The 15,898-nt window shown below is 42.2% G+C and overlaps 1 protein-coding gene across 1 annotated transcript in view; it reads left to right on the plus strand.

Moving 5' to 3' along the window:
* Positions 1-12,407, plus strand: part of arhgef2a (Rho guanine nucleotide exchange factor (GEF) 2a) — a gene marked incomplete at its 5' end in the record, with an annotated part of 36,727 nt that extends 24,320 nt beyond the window's left edge. The window contains 11 exons of the mRNA XM_080859103.1: positions 10-86; positions 311-486; positions 1,306-1,373; positions 2,026-2,214; positions 5,664-5,762; positions 5,910-5,959; positions 6,704-6,745; positions 6,894-6,944; positions 7,424-7,738; positions 8,161-8,353; positions 12,271-12,407. Coding sequence (XP_080715229.1) covers positions 10-86; positions 311-486; positions 1,306-1,373; positions 2,026-2,214; positions 5,664-5,762; positions 5,910-5,959; positions 6,704-6,745; positions 6,894-6,944; positions 7,424-7,738; positions 8,161-8,353; positions 12,271-12,335 — 1,325 coding nt within the window. The 3' untranslated portion in view covers positions 12,336-12,407. The remainder of the gene's footprint in view (positions 1-9; positions 87-310; positions 487-1,305; positions 1,374-2,025; positions 2,215-5,663; positions 5,763-5,909; positions 5,960-6,703; positions 6,746-6,893; positions 6,945-7,423; positions 7,739-8,160; positions 8,354-12,270) is intronic.
* Positions 12,408-15,898: the final 3,491 nt, after the last annotated feature.

Raw genomic sequence — 15,898 nt, forward strand, 5'->3', positions numbered from 1 at the left:
TGTATGTAGATGTTCAGGTCTTACTGATGACAGATATCCTGGTGTTCCTGCAAGAAAAAGATCAAAGATTCATCTTCCCTTGCCTGGTATGTACACGCACACGCACACGCACACGCGCACACACACACACACAAACAGAACTCTATGCCAGTGTTGTGATCATAAGCACTCTTTGATTTATCTATCAAGGGTAAATCAGGGCTGTACGCAAACATCTTGTCTCTTTGAAAGACACCCAAACAACAAAGTTATATTATTTCACCTGGAGCTATAATCATACAACCCCCCCCCTCCCTTCTCTCTTTTTCAGGACAAACCAGCAGTTGTCTCCCTGCAGAATCTCCTGGTGAGGGACATAGCCAATCAGGAGCGAGGGTTCTTCCTCATCAGCAGTGAGTCCAGCCCCCCAGAGATGTACGAGCTCCACGCCGCCTCCAAAGACGACCGCAACACCTGGATACGCTTCATACAGCAAACTGTTCTCAGGTAAACACACTCACACACGCACACTTAGACACACACACACACACAAAAACACACACACAAAAACACACACACAAAAACACACACACACACACACACACACACACACACATGACACAATGTCAATGGCACACATAAAGGTGTGCTCGCCTCATACATGTATATTCACAACCCTTTATGCCTTATATATCACACTGTTTCCAGGTGCAAGCACACATAGACACACACACATGCTATCTGGGCTTCTTACCAATGTGCTGTCCTCAGGAAGCAACTTACATAGCGTCCATCTTATGGAAGCACACCTGTATTCAGGTGCTCCATACAACACAGTGCCCTCATGGACTAAACACCTACTTTGTAAATATACCTGCCCTCAAGTTAAGATGACTCATAGCACTGACAGTCCTAAGGCAATCACAGTTCCTGTGTCACACAGCACACACACAGCAAACACACAGCACACACACATCACACACCCACACACACACACAGCACACAAACACACCCACACCCCCACGCATACACATACACACACACATACACAGCACACTCCCCTCAGTTGTACTGATCACACATCAGTCATCCCACACTAGACACCCAACTCACACAAGACACCTCCTTAGATGCCCTCATACACACATGCGTGTGAACATGTGCACACACACACTCACACACTCACACACTCACACACTCACACACTCACACACTCACACACTCACACACTCACACACTCACACACTCACACACTCACACACTCACACACTCACACACTCACATATTCACAGGTTCACACATTCTATCTGCTATCTGTTTTGACAGATGTCCCTCTAGACAGGAGTTCCCTCTCATAGAGACCGAAGATAAGGCCTTACTGCGTAGACTCAAAGGTAAGCAACGCCATAGACATATTAAAGAATGTTTAGCGACACCATAGACATATTTAAGAATATAAGGCCTTACTGCGCAGACTCAAAGGTAAGCAACACCATAGACCTATTAAAGGAGTTGTAGCAACACCATAGACATATTAAAGAATGTGTTACAACACCATAGACATATTAAAGAATGTGTAGCAACACCATAGACGTATTAAAGAATGTGAAGCAACACCATAGACATATTAAATAATATAAGGCCTTACTGGGCAGACTTAATGGTAAGCAACACCATAGACATATTAAAGAACATAAGCCCTTACTGCGCAGACTTAAAGTTAAGCAACACCATAGACATAGAATATAAGGCCTTACTGCGCAGACTCAAAGGTAAGCAACACCAAAGACATATTAAAGAATGTGTACAAACATCTAAAAATCACTTTCTTAGTTTGGAAGCACTTTTAATTACTTAATTTACTAAACGATACATTTGATCACACTTGCTGTATTTAAAGAGAAAACGGATGCTTTCATTGTCTGGTGACAGTACTCTCTATCTCTTCCTGTATCTGACTCTGTCACACACACTCCCTTTAACCAACACTCACTTGGTCACACACACTCTCTTGGTCACACACTCTCTCTCTTTTTCCCAACACAGCGGATATCCAGCACAAGGACAGGGAGGTAATGGAGCTGCTCCAGGAGCGTGTGACGCTCTTTGCTGACCTTGTCGAGGTCACAGGATGTCATGAGGTCATGCTGCCGCACAACTCCAGGAACCTGTTCAGAGCTGACACACCCCAGGCCCCCCGCGCTGAGGGACTGCTCACTGAAGCCATGAGCGAGGGTAGGAGACGACAGGGTCACGAGATACAGACACACATACAGTCATTGACAAAAATATTGGCACCCCTGCACTTCTGTCAGATAATGCACCACTACTCCCAGAAAAGTGTTGCAATTTCACATGTTTATTTACTTAGTTTGCATTGGAAAAACACAAAAAATCAGAAAAATAATGCCAAATCTGACTTTATTCCACATAGGACTCAAAAAAGGGCCGGACAAAATTATTGGCACCCTTTCAAAATGATAAGAAATAATTGTATTTTAAGCATGGAATGCTCCTTTAATCTTTATTTAAACTCACCTGTGGCAAGCCACAGATGCTGGTTATATATAAATCACATTTGCAACCAGTTAAAATGGAGCAAAGTTGACTCAACCTTTGTGTTGTTGTGTGTCTGTGTATACCGCATTGAGCATGGAGAAAAGAAAGAAGAGCAAAGAATTGTCTGAGGATTTGAGAACCAAAATTGTAGACAAGCATGGACAATCTCAAGGCTATAAGTCCATCTCCAGAGATCTTAATGTTCCTGTGTCCACTGTGCGCAGTGTCATCAACAAGTTTACAGCCCATGGCATTGTCACTAACCTCCCTGGATGTGGAAGGAAGAAAAAAATTGATGACAGAATGCAACAAAAGATTGTTTGAATGGTGGATAAATAACCTAGAACAACTTCCAAATAAATTCAAGCTACCCTGCAGACAAAGGGTACAACGGTGTCAGCTTGCACTATCCGTCGCCATTTGAATGAAATGGGATGCTATGGTAGGAGACCCAGAGGACCCCACTGCTGACACAGAGACATAAAAAAGCCAGACTCGAGTCTGACGAAACTTTCTTGGGGAACCCAAAATCATTCTGGGAGAACGTCCTGTGGATAGATAAGACCAAAGTAGAGCTTTTTGGTAAAGCAGTTTACAGGCAACGAAATGAGGCCTTCAAAAAAAAGAACACGGCCCCTACAGGCTAATATGGTGGAGCAGGACCAATGTTTTGGGGTTGCTTTGCTGCTTCTGGTACCCGATGCCTTGACTGTGTGCATGGCATCAGGAAATCTGAGGACTACCAAATAATTTTTGGGCGCAATGTAGGGCCCATGAAAGCTGGGTCTCCATCAGAGGACATGGGTCGTCCAGCAGGACAATGACCCATAGCACACTTCAAAAAGTACCCAGAAATGGTTAAGACAAAACACTGGAGAGTTCTGAAGTGTCCGAGAGGAGTCCAGATCTTAATCCCATAGAACAACTGGGGCATGATCTCAAATCAGTAGTTGGGAGAAGGCACCCTTCAAATGTGAGAGACCTGGAGCAGTTGGCAAAAGAAGAGTGGTCCAAAATTCCAGTAGAGAGGTGTAAGACAGAGGTGTGAGAACCTATTGATTTCAGATATTTGTATTTCTTTATTTTTAAGGGTGTTCTACCCATTATAAAGTTGAGGGTGCCAATCATTTTGTCTGGCCCTTTTTTGAGTTTTATGTGGAATAAAGTCAGATTTGGCATTATTTCTCAGATTTTGTGTTTTTCCAATGCAAACTAAGAAAATAAACATGTGAATACAAGAGCATTTGTAATTGCAACACTTTTCTGGGAGTAGTGGTGCATTATCTGACAGAAGTGCAGGGGTGCCAATATTTTTGTCCATGACTGTACATACAGTGGTGGCCAAAATTATTTGAACACTAGACATATTTAAGAGTTTTCAGTTGTTTTTGTTGAATTGGCCATTAAAATACCCTAAAAACTAATTCAATATGTACAAAGTCATCATTATGCTATATTAATCATAGAATAGAGCCATCATAATGAGATTTAGGTCATTTTCCGTACAAAAACAAGCTAGGCCTATTTCACTGTCAATGTCACACAATCATGTTCCTGCACAGAAGAAGCCAAATTACTTGTGTAATCATTGTCAGGTGTTATTGTGGTTAAATTGATGGTGATGCAAGAGTCTTAGGACACAGCTTGGCGATTCTTTTGAATGTACAAGGCCTATCCTGCTCATTAAGTGATTGATAACATCAGGGTTTTATCACTGAGGCCACACCACAAAATTGTATAGATCCAAAGCCTCTAGAAGCAGTCTTGAAGCACATGTTGCTATTTGAACATGGCTAAGGTGAAGAAGGAGCTAACGAGTGAGCAACTGGTTCGAATAAAGGCTTTTTTTGATGCTGGCTGGAGTTACTGCCCCATAGCCAAGGACTTGAGATGCAGTCCCAGCACTGTAAAGTACACTTTAGACCACCATGGCACCAGAACCGAAAGGAGGGAGGTTTAAAAACGAAACTCTGACACACAAGTGAAGCATCTCAAAATTCTTAGTCTTCAGGACCGAAGAAAGACTTTACAAGAACTGTGTGACGAGATCAACATCACAATGACTAATGGTGCAACAGTGTCTTCAAGAACTGTCCGTCGGAAACTGGGAGAAGAAGGACTTTTTGGCAGAATAGCAGCAAAGAAACATTACTGAAAGAGAACAATTGAGTGTAACGCCTGAAATTTGCAAAAGAACACAAGAAATGGACAAATAAAGATTGGTTTAAGTGTTGTGTACTGATGAGTCCAGGTTTGAATAGTTTGGCAACAAGCAAAGCGTGTATGTTCCACGAAGTGAGGGGGAGAGATATAAAAATGAGTGTCTCCTGCCAACAGTTAAACAAGGAGGGGGTAGTATTATAGTGTGGGGTGCAATTTAAGCCTCAGGAACAGGTGACTTTGGCTAATTTGATGGCATCATGGATACAAAAGTATACCACAACATTCTGGTGAGGCACGGAGTTCCTTCTTGGAGACGTCTTATTGGGCCTGGATTTATCTTCAAAGAGGACAATGACCATACACATTATTTTAACTATTGCCGGATCTACCGGCGACAAGGAATCTGCTGGAACATTGAAAATTATGGACCGGCCCTCTCAAAGTCCGGACTTCAAACCCATCCAGCAAATTCGGGGCAAGTTGGAAAATAAACTCGACAGATATACTGTAAATTCCAAGGAAAGCCTTTGGCTTGAGTTGCAGAAGGCATGGGATAACATTATTGTTGAAGTTCTGAAGAAATATATTGACTCTATGTTAGAGAGATGTGCTGCTGTAATTGCTGCAAAAGGTGGACGTACCACATATTAAAGTTAAAAGTGGATAAAAACAGTAGGAATCACTTCATCTGATATTTGTTGTGCTCAGAACAGCCATCTGCATGTTTCATGAACATTATGAAATTAAATCATGTTTTGGAGGCAAAAAAAAGGTAATTATTCTCAGATCTGTCAGGTGTTCTAATAATTTTGGCCACCACTGTACATGTATATAAAGCTAAATGAGGGTTGTCAGGCTATGGCTGTGTGTGTGTGTGTGTGTGTGTGTGTGTGTGTGTGTGTGTGTGTGTGTGAGATACAAATAAAAAAGGAGGAATTTGAAAAGTGTCTTCCTCTGTGCAGTCGACAAGTTGACTGAGCTGTTGCTGGGATCCAATATGGAGGGGCCTTTTTCCTACAGCACCAACGGCCACCACAGTCTGACAGGAGCACTAGTCATCAGTGAGTATTTTAGTGTCATGCACTGTGTGTGTGTGTGTGTGTGTGTGTGTGTGTGATGCAATGTGTGTGTTTGCATCTGTAGCACAGTATAAGTGAGTTTTCAGATCTAACTGGGGTTTCTCCTTTTCTCTCTTTCAATCTTTTCAGATGGACAAGAGGTGATTATAAATGGTGCTCCAGAATCCCCGGCCTCTCATGTGAGAGAATAGACACTGTCTCACACACGCACACACACATACACACACACACACACAATCACGAACGCATGCACACGCACGCACGCACGCACGCACACAGGCACACACACATACACACATGCATGCATGCACAAAAACACGCACACACACACACACATGCACGCACACACGCGTGCGCACGGTCACACGCGCGCGCGCACACACACACACACACACACACACACACACACACATACTGTTTTCTATTTTTCACTTTAAGCCATATGGACCGTGCAGCAGCATGAATTCCATATACACGTGATGAAGGCTTTTTATCTGTTCACATCAGCTTGCTGTATTTTTATTTATTTTTCTTGACCTTCGTAATTGTTGTTCAACTAAGTGAGGTAATTGCTCATTCTCTGGCATAATTTGTAGCATCGCCCACATGTCGCCATGGCAACAGCACCTTGCATATTTCCTGATGCTCCCTGAATAAGCTTTCATGTAATGCTGTCTCACACAAACTCACACTCACACTCACACACACTCACACTCACAAACTTGTATAAGCATGTCAGCTCACAAATCGATAAATTACAGTCAGGAGCACCACTGTTTCCAATGTATAAGTTTTGTGTACTGAGGGTGACACTGTGAATATTTTATCAAGTGCTTTTGTGTGTGTGTGTGTGTGTGTGTGTGTGTGTGTGTGTGTGTATGTGTGTGTGTGTGTCTCTACCTGTGTGTATGCAAACTGCACAGGACCGCAATGGAAATCAGATGGAGGATAGAACACAAAGTGAGGTAAACACAAATCACGCTAACAGTGGAAAAACAAAGCTTAAACCTGTATCTCCAGTGAGGACTATATTCAACAGAAAACTGACTGTGTGCATGTGGGGTTGGTGTGTGTGTGGTTGGTTCGTGTGTGTGTGTGTGTGTGTGTGTGTAGGAGGTGTCCCAGAGGTTGGTGAATCTAAGTGCCCGGCTTCACGCTCTTCAGGTCAGTCTCCATCTCATAATAACTGCTTGGTCTCTCTTGGGGATTGAAAGCCTTTAAAAAGTGAATATTTTTAGGCTAATTAGACTGTGTTAGCTTCGAGGGAAGAAAGTGTTTTGATATTAAGTCAGTGGTGATGAATGATTCTTTGGACAACAATTTTTCAAGACTTTTGTTTAAAATTTGTGTTAAAGCTTTTCAGACAGAAGCATTTTAACATTAATTTAGTTTACAGCTCAAAAAACACATTTAAGTATGCACTTTCTCTTTAATGTACTGAAGAATGTCAGTAGTCATGGAGGTCCAAATAGTCAACTTATACTTAATATCATAATAAAGTGAACAGAACACAATAGAAGAGTTTCCCTGTCATATTCAGTGAACAAGCTGATGTGTGTATGATGAAAATACTTACAAGGCAATACGGCCTCCAATCAGAAGTCATAGTAAACATTACAAATTTACTTTTGCCCACCACTCAGGCTGCTGTGATCAAGCAGGATTCCATTTTGGAGTTCTACCTGCGCGGGAGTTCCATGGCCCCTGAGGGTACAGGCGGGCGCGTGGTGCGCTCCCTGTCACGTGACGGGGGCACTGAGGGGGGCGTGGGGGAGCTGACGCTGCTCCAGAGGCAGCACAGCCTGCTGCAGGAGGAGCTGGTGAGGCTGCGGGGCACAGAGGGCCGCCTCAAGGACTGCGAGAAGCACCGCGTCCATCTGGAAAAGCAGCTGAAAGAGATCAAGAGCAACAACAGCGCCGCCGCGGGGGACAGCAGTGGTGCTGCAGCATCACGGCAGGTAGAGGACAGGGCAAGGGAGGTTCAGTGGTCAGTTGACCTTTAGTGTCAAGATGCTGTATTGAACTTTAGTGACAATATGCTGTATTGACCTTTAGTGTCAAGATGATGTAATTCTGTGTAATACTGAATTATATTTCAGTTTACATTATTTATATTGTACTGATACCTCTCAAATATGTATGGTACTGCACATAGTGCCGCATTTAAAAACACCAGCCACTATGAGTCATTCCTTCCCTACTGCCATTCTTTATATATATTATCATACTGCAAGTGGATACTTTCATGCATGAATACTACATGTATGCTTCAAACACAGTGTATACACACATTTACCCCATATTATTGCAACCTGTAATCCCAGATGTAGTCCTTTTTCCAGGACAGTTCCCCTCACATTTGACCTTTGATCTCTTTCAGGCTCTGCCACGCAGGGAAAGTGACACAGACCCAAACACGGACACCCAGTTAGCTAGTCAGGAATCCATGGACCAATCAGATGGCTTGCAGGGCTGCAGTGATGTGGACATTATCTCTGATGACGATGATGATGTTGGAGATGATGAAGATGTGGAAGATGTGAAGTTGTCACCACGCTCAGAGAGCCCAAGAGGTTTGTGAGCAATGTGCTTTATTACAATATCTACTGTTTAAATGTGACTACTTGGCTTTCACTTGGCAGAGAAGGAATTGTATTAGTTGTCTGTAAAGTGAGACATTTAAGACAATTGATGTGTATGTACTGCACTGACAATTATTATAATCTATGCCAATTAGTTTGACCTAGTATGGATCATCATGGGATCTGGGTAAGTTTAACCTAGTATGGATCATCATGGGATCTGGGTTAGTTTGACCTAGTATGGATCATCATGGGATCTGGTGTTAGTTTGAGCTATGACCTATGGATTTAGAGGCTTTCCTTTTTTATGTTTTAAAGAGAACACACCTCTATCTATCGCCTCTTAAACCAGGCCGTCTGTAAGATATATAAAGGTATTCAAAGTATATTATACTTATTATATTATGCTATATTTTTACCAGAAAAGCTCAGACTCAATAAGTAGTGATATGACAAAGACACCACTGTGCTATTTTTAGTCTCTATGATCATGCAAGAATGAATGACTATGTCTTAATGTCTGTACTAACAACAAAGTCATAATTTCTGAATTAACAACAATGTCTTAACAGCGAAGTAAGCCTCAGCTCTGGTCTCTGACAGAGCCACCCTAGAGAGGAATTGATGTTCCTCCACAGAGCTGCGCTGTAGCTGGGCTGTGCTAAACTTTAGCCTCTCCACAATGCTAATACCTGCCCACTCTCTGGCTTATGTAACGCTAATCAATGTGGTCAGGAGCGGTGATGTGTGATGCACACAAGCACTCAGTTACACTCTCCCAGGCACAGTCCCACAAGTGTGTGTGGGCACAGCATGTACACACACACACCGACATACACGCACACACAAACACAGTCATACTTTCAGGAACAGGCCATAAACATCCACAAACATTCACTCAGTCTCATTCTAACACACACACACACACACACACACACACACACACACACACACACACACAGACTCATCCATTATACCTCGCCTCATCCATTTTCTCTGCCTTGCAAATTAGCCCTTTATCTTTCTCCCTATCTCTTTGCGTTATGTAGGTGGTGAGCTTTTAAGGTCCAGCAGCCAGTCTTTGTCAGTTGAGTAATTAAGGTAATAGCTTCCGTGATACCAGCCTATGGATACAGAGACAGGGGGCTGACACTGAGCAGTCTGAGTCTGCAGGTGCTTGACTTTCAGCCATCAAGTTCTTATGGCTCCCTCTTCCCTACTGTCACTGTGAGCTACCTATATATATATATATATATATATATATATATATATACAGCCGCGGAAATAATTAAGAGACCACTTCAAAATTATCAGTTTCTCTGGTTTTACTATTTATTGGTATGTGTTAAAGTAAAATGTACATTTTTGTTTTATTCTATAACCTACTGGCAACATTCCTACCAAATTTCAAATAAAAATATTGTCATTTAGATCATTTATTTGCAGAAAAATGACAATTGGTCAAAATAGCAAAAAAGATGCAGTGTCTTCAGATCTCGAATAATGCAAAGAAAACAAGCTCATATTCATTTTTAAACTACACAATACTAATGCTTTAACTTAGGAAGAGTTCAGAAATCAATATTTGGTGGAATAACCTTGATTTAAAATCACAACTTTCATGTGTCTTGGCATGCTCTCCACCAGTCTTTCACATTGCCATTGGGTGACTTTATGCTACTCCTGGCGCAAGAATTCAAGCAGCTCGGCTTCTTTTCATGGCTTGTGACCATCCATCTTCCTCTTGATCACATTTCAGAGGTTTTTTTATGGGATTCAGGTCTCGAAATTGGGCTGGCCATGACAGGGTCCTGATCTGGTGATACTCCATCCACACCTTTACTGGCCTGGCTGTGTGGCATGGAGCATTGCCCTGCTGGAAAAAACACTTCTCAGAGTTGGGGAACATTGTCAGAGCAAAAGGAAGCAAGTTTTTCTTCCGGGACAACGTTGTACTTTGCCTTGCTGAGGCTTGTAAAAGACCATAAGGATTGAACCAAAGCGGACTGGAGGGTCTCCTAGTTCGTCTTCTCTGATGAGTCCAATTTTCAGCTTTGCCCAACACATGGTCGTCTGATGGTTAGACGGAGACCTGGAGAGGCCTACAAGCCACAGAGTCTTGCACCTACTGTGAAATTGGACTCATCAGAGGAGACGAACTAGGAGACCCTCCAGTCCGCTTTGGTGTGGATGGAGTATTGAAGTAAAATTATTGAAAGAAAAAACAACTGTTGAGATTAAATAAATATTTTTCCCAAAAACATGTGTGCCACTATTATTGGCACCCCTAGAAAAATCTTATAATTTAAATCTAACTGAAGTATATTTCCAGTCATGTTTTACATTTTTAAGTTCAGAGGTTAACCATGACTTCCTGTTCCACTGGCGTACAAATATGAGGTGACACAGGCCACATTTCATTAGTCATTCATCACAATGGGAAATACCCAAGAAGACAGTGACGATGTGCGATGAAAAGTTGTTGAGCTGCACAAATCAAGAAATGGACACAAGAAAATCTCTGAACAGTTGAAAATACCCATTTCCACTATCATGGAAATAATAAAGAAGTTTAAAGCGTCAGGAGATGTTAAGAATCAGCCTGAAAGACGACGTGTGTGTACGCACCGTGAGAAGGATGGTTCGACTGGCAAAATATTCTCCAAGGATCACAGCTGGAGAATTGCAGACATAAGTTGAGTCTTGGGGTCAGAAAGTCTCCAAAACTACCATCAGACGCCACCTACATCACCACAGGTTGTTTTGGAGGGTTGCCAGAAAAAAGCCTCTGCTGTCAATCAACAACAAACTAAAGTGCCTACAGTTTGCCAAATGTAAGTCAGACTTTCAATGGGACCGAGTAAAATGGTCAGATGAGCCCAAAATAAAGCTTTTTGGCAACAAATAACAAAGGTGGGTTTGGCGTAGACAGAAAGATAGCCATACAGAAAAGTACCCCATACCCATTGTGAAGTATGGTGGCGGATCTTTGATGTTGTGGGGCTGATTTTCTTCCAAAGGCCCTGGACATCTTGTTAGGATACATGGTATCATGGACTCCATCAAATACCAGCAGATATTAAATGAACAGCCCCCTCCAGTAAGCTTAAAATGGGCCGTGGTTGGACCTTCCAGCAGGACAATGATCCAAAGCAAACCTCAAAATCGACACAAAAATGGTTCACCGACCGCAGAATAAAGGTTTTGCCATGGCCATCACAGTCCCCCGACCTAAACCCCATAGAAAATCTGTGGGATGAGCTGAAGCCGAGTCTGCAAGCGTTGACCTCAGAATCTGGACAGATACTGTATGTAGGAATGGTGTCAGATCCCGTGCCATGTGTTCACCAACCTCATCACGCATTATAGGAGAAGACTCAGAGCTGTTATCTTGGCAAAGGGAGGCTGCACAAAACATTTAATTAAGGGGTGCCAATAACTGTGGCACACATGTTTTGGAGAAAAATATTTATTTAATGTCAAAAAAAAAAAATTCTTTCAATTATTTTACCTCAATGAAAAGGTAAGATATTTATGAATAGGATAAACAGCAAATACATATTTTTTCATAGCCTGTTTGCACATATTCACTAGGGGTGCCAATAATGGTGAGCAGGACTGTGTATGTCAGCACGCACACTAATGGCCATATTCTGACATACAAACTAGACCTAGAATTACCCCCCATTATGTTAATTTAGCTCAGTTGTTTAATTAATTTATATGTCGTTTGAGTATATGACAGAATGTTCCAAAAGGGTTCCACTCATTTCTGCAAGGTATTTACTTAACGTTAGCTCGTTGTGGTAAGCATTGTTCATGTATTTGATTGTGTATGTTTGTGTTTAGGGTAGTTCCAATAACTAATCGTGGAGATGTCCTTTTGATGATTCATCATTGTGTTTCAGATCTGCAGGACATTCCAGAGGAGGAGACAGCGGAACACCGCGAACTGCAGGTGTCTCAATGCTAATTGGAATATTCAAGAACATTCCAGAATAGCCCAGCAAAAGACTGTAGAACTCTAAAATAAGCATCAGTGGTCCTCTGGGCTCTACAAATAACCATTTAATCCACTTTATTAAGTTATCCAATATATCCACTCTGTGATCTTTGTATTTTATTTCATTTTTCACTCTACAATTTAAGTTCAGTGGCAATATGTGACGAAAGTGTATACAAAGACCTCACTTTTGATATTTGCATCATATGGCTGCAAACATTCATGGACCAGTGAGGACATACCAAAGCAGGATGTGTGACAGGAGTGGACTTTTGCAAGCTGGATTTCTAGGCAGCTATTTTCTGGCGTTAGGAATTTAAGGTCTGATCAATGGGCTTTCATCCATGGAAAAAAAAGAGACAGAATCATTTCATGAACTCTAGAATTTCATTAACTTCTTTCTCCTGCTAAGTTTTGATCATTGTAGTGATGAGAGACTGTATCCATATGGGTTTACCATAGAGTTACAGTCTTGCTAAATACATTGATCCAAGTAGGTTTGCAGGCCTCTTTGATGTTGCACGAAGATATTGTACTGTAAATACACTTTCAGAGACTGCTTTATAAGCATGTATGTGCACACACACAAACACACACACACACACATACACGCACATTCCTAATCAGCTCTTAATTTCTGAAGTAATACAAGTGATGTGATCTGGGAGAAGTTACTGTTTTAGAAATTGGCTGCATTGTTGTTTTTATTTATTTATTATTGCTTACCCATTATCAGTTAGAAGAAAATCCCCCACACCTTAAATCTCCCTCACCTTTAATCTCCCACACCGTTAACCTCCCACACCTTTCCACAAAACTCTCTATGGGAGGTAAGCCATAAATAATATATTTACAAAGTCTGAAGAACTGAGAGAGGAGTCACTAGAGGCTATTCATCAGTCAGTCCTGCTCCTAAGGTAGAGTGAGGTGTCGGGAAGGAAGAGCTCATTCAGTCAGTCCTGCTCCTAAGGTAGAGTGAGGTGTTCGGGAAGGAAGAGCTCATTCAGTCAGTTCTGCTCCTAAGGTAGAGTGAGGTGTTCGGGAAGGAAGAGCTCATTCAGTTAGTTCTGCTCCTAAGGTAGAGTGAGGTGTTCGGGAAGGAAGAGCTCATTCAGTTAGTTCTGCTCCTAAGGTAGAGTGAGGTGTTCGGGAAGGAAGAGCTCATTCAGTTAGTTCTGCTCCTAAGGTAGAGTGAGGTGTTCGGGAAGGAAGAGCTCATTCAGTCAGTCCTGCTCCTAAGGTAGAGTGAGGTGTCGGGAAGGAAGAGCTCATTCAGTCAGTTCTGCTCCTAAGGTAGAGTGAGGTGTTCGGGAAGGAAGAGCTCATTCAGTCAGTTCTGCTCCTAAGGTAGAGTGAGGTGTCGGGAAGGAAGAGCTCATTCAGTCAGTTCTGCTCCTAAGGTAGAGTGGGGTTTCAGGAAGGGCTTGTTCATCGCTCATCAGGGATGGACGGTCCAATATTCTCCATTTTGTGAAAAATGAAAGTGTGTAAAATCAAATGAATGAAATAAATGTAAATAGAACTATACTCTCCTCTTTACCAGTGACCCTGCACGCTAATCAGTGCAGATCAGTCAGACATGAATCAGTTCCTTTTTATAAGAGAACTCTATTCACAATCTCTCAATGTTTTTGTTAATCATTATATGAATAGATTTGATGCTTGTGCCATATTCCTATCTGTGCCATTCAGTGCAAGCCCGACCACAGAAGTCTTGTGTTCTCCTGCCTTTTATGTGGTTGGATGACTGCCATGGTAGATTATATACAATATAATGGTATCTGCTCTGTATGGTTGCTGTCTGCTGTCATTCAAGAATGATTAAAGAATTTAAGTCTTGCTGCAATGACTCATCCCAGAGTAATAGATGGGGTGTCGTGTGGTGAAATTAGTGTCCTTTCTATTTTTAGTGTCTGTGTGCTTTGCCAACACTGCTGTCAGACAACTTAATACACAGGACCGTTATTCAATACTGAAAGTATTATAACAGGCTATGTCACTTATAGTATTTATTACCACTTGTAATATTTACAGTTGCAATAACCTGTAATGCCCAGGAATGTCACCAATGAATACAGAATATGCAGTACTCTACTCTTCAAACCCAGCTCGAGCTTTACTCTTTCTTCGTATCTCCATTCATCCATCGGTCCCTCACTGTTTACAGAGGATAAATATATCCTCAATCTGACTGCTGTTACTGTGTGAGGAGAGAGTGTATTCACCTGCGCTGGTCAGGGTCCGCTATGTGTCTGGTTGGGGATCCTGCTGTGAGAAGAGGAGGGGCATCTATCCATCAGCGGTCCAGATCCTGCTCTCAGCACAGTGTAATCCCACTACAATGTCAGCCAAGAGACAGGTATTAATATCTCCTGAGTGGCAGAGCTGGTATTCACAATTACACACACACTCCATACCTCTCTCACACACACACACTCCATATCTCTCTCTTTCACACACACACACACACTCCATCTCTCAATCTCTCACACACTCCATCTCTCTCACACACACACCTAATATCTCTCTCTCACACACATACGCCATCTCTCTCTCACACACACACACACTCCATCTCTCTCACACACAAACTGTCTCTCTCACACACACTCCATCTCTCTCACACACTCCGTCTCTCTCTCTCACACACAAACTGTCTCTCATACACATTCCATCTCTTTCAAATTCAAATTCAAATGAGCTTTATTGGCATGACAAATATAGTTTGCATTGCCAAAGCATAGCACAGACATAAATCTACACATATCAACAGACAAAAGTGTGTGTGTGTGTGTGCGTGTGTGTGACCGTGTGTGTGTGTGATTGTGTGTGTGTGTGTGTGTGACTGTGGGGGTGTGTGTGTGCTTGTGTGTGTGTGTGTGTGTGTGTGTGTAGAGCTTCACAGACCACAATCACCGTCCCTTGCCCTATGGCATTCACAGACAAATTTGGCAGCAAGACCCGCTGTCTTTCTTTCACTCTCTTTCACTCTCTTTCTCACACACACTCTATCTCTCACACACACACTTCATCACTATCACATACACTCACTCACACACACTCCATGTCTCTCAATCTCTCTCACACAAACACTTCATCTCTCCCACTCAATACATATACAGGATCTCACACGAAGTATCTTTTTCTCCCATCCTCATCCCTCTATCTCCACACACACACACACACACCTGGCTTATATATTTACTTGTCGTATAAATAATAACTAAGAAGGGGTTGGGGAAAAATACAGTATAGCATTATAATCGACATTAAGTGTGATCAATGACGCTGTGCGGTTTAAATGGGGGGAAAAGCGAATGGATGTGAGAAGTGTTCTGTGGTCTATGTGTGTCTAAATGTTCTCTTGCACTGTCATACGGACAGCTGTGAATACTCTAGTATTGGTTGGATGGTTACCATTCTATCAGATGTCATACAGTATCAACCCTACTGTGCTTAACTCTTGTCTAAGTGTGGGTGAAAACCAAGACACCACTCTAATTAGACACGCAGCACACACACACATAGACAAA

The sequence above is a fragment of the Sprattus sprattus genome (genome assembly GCF_963457725.1).
Source record: "Sprattus sprattus genome assembly, chromosome: 20".
Classification (NCBI taxonomy): domain Eukaryota; kingdom Metazoa; phylum Chordata; class Actinopteri; order Clupeiformes; family Clupeidae; genus Sprattus; species Sprattus sprattus.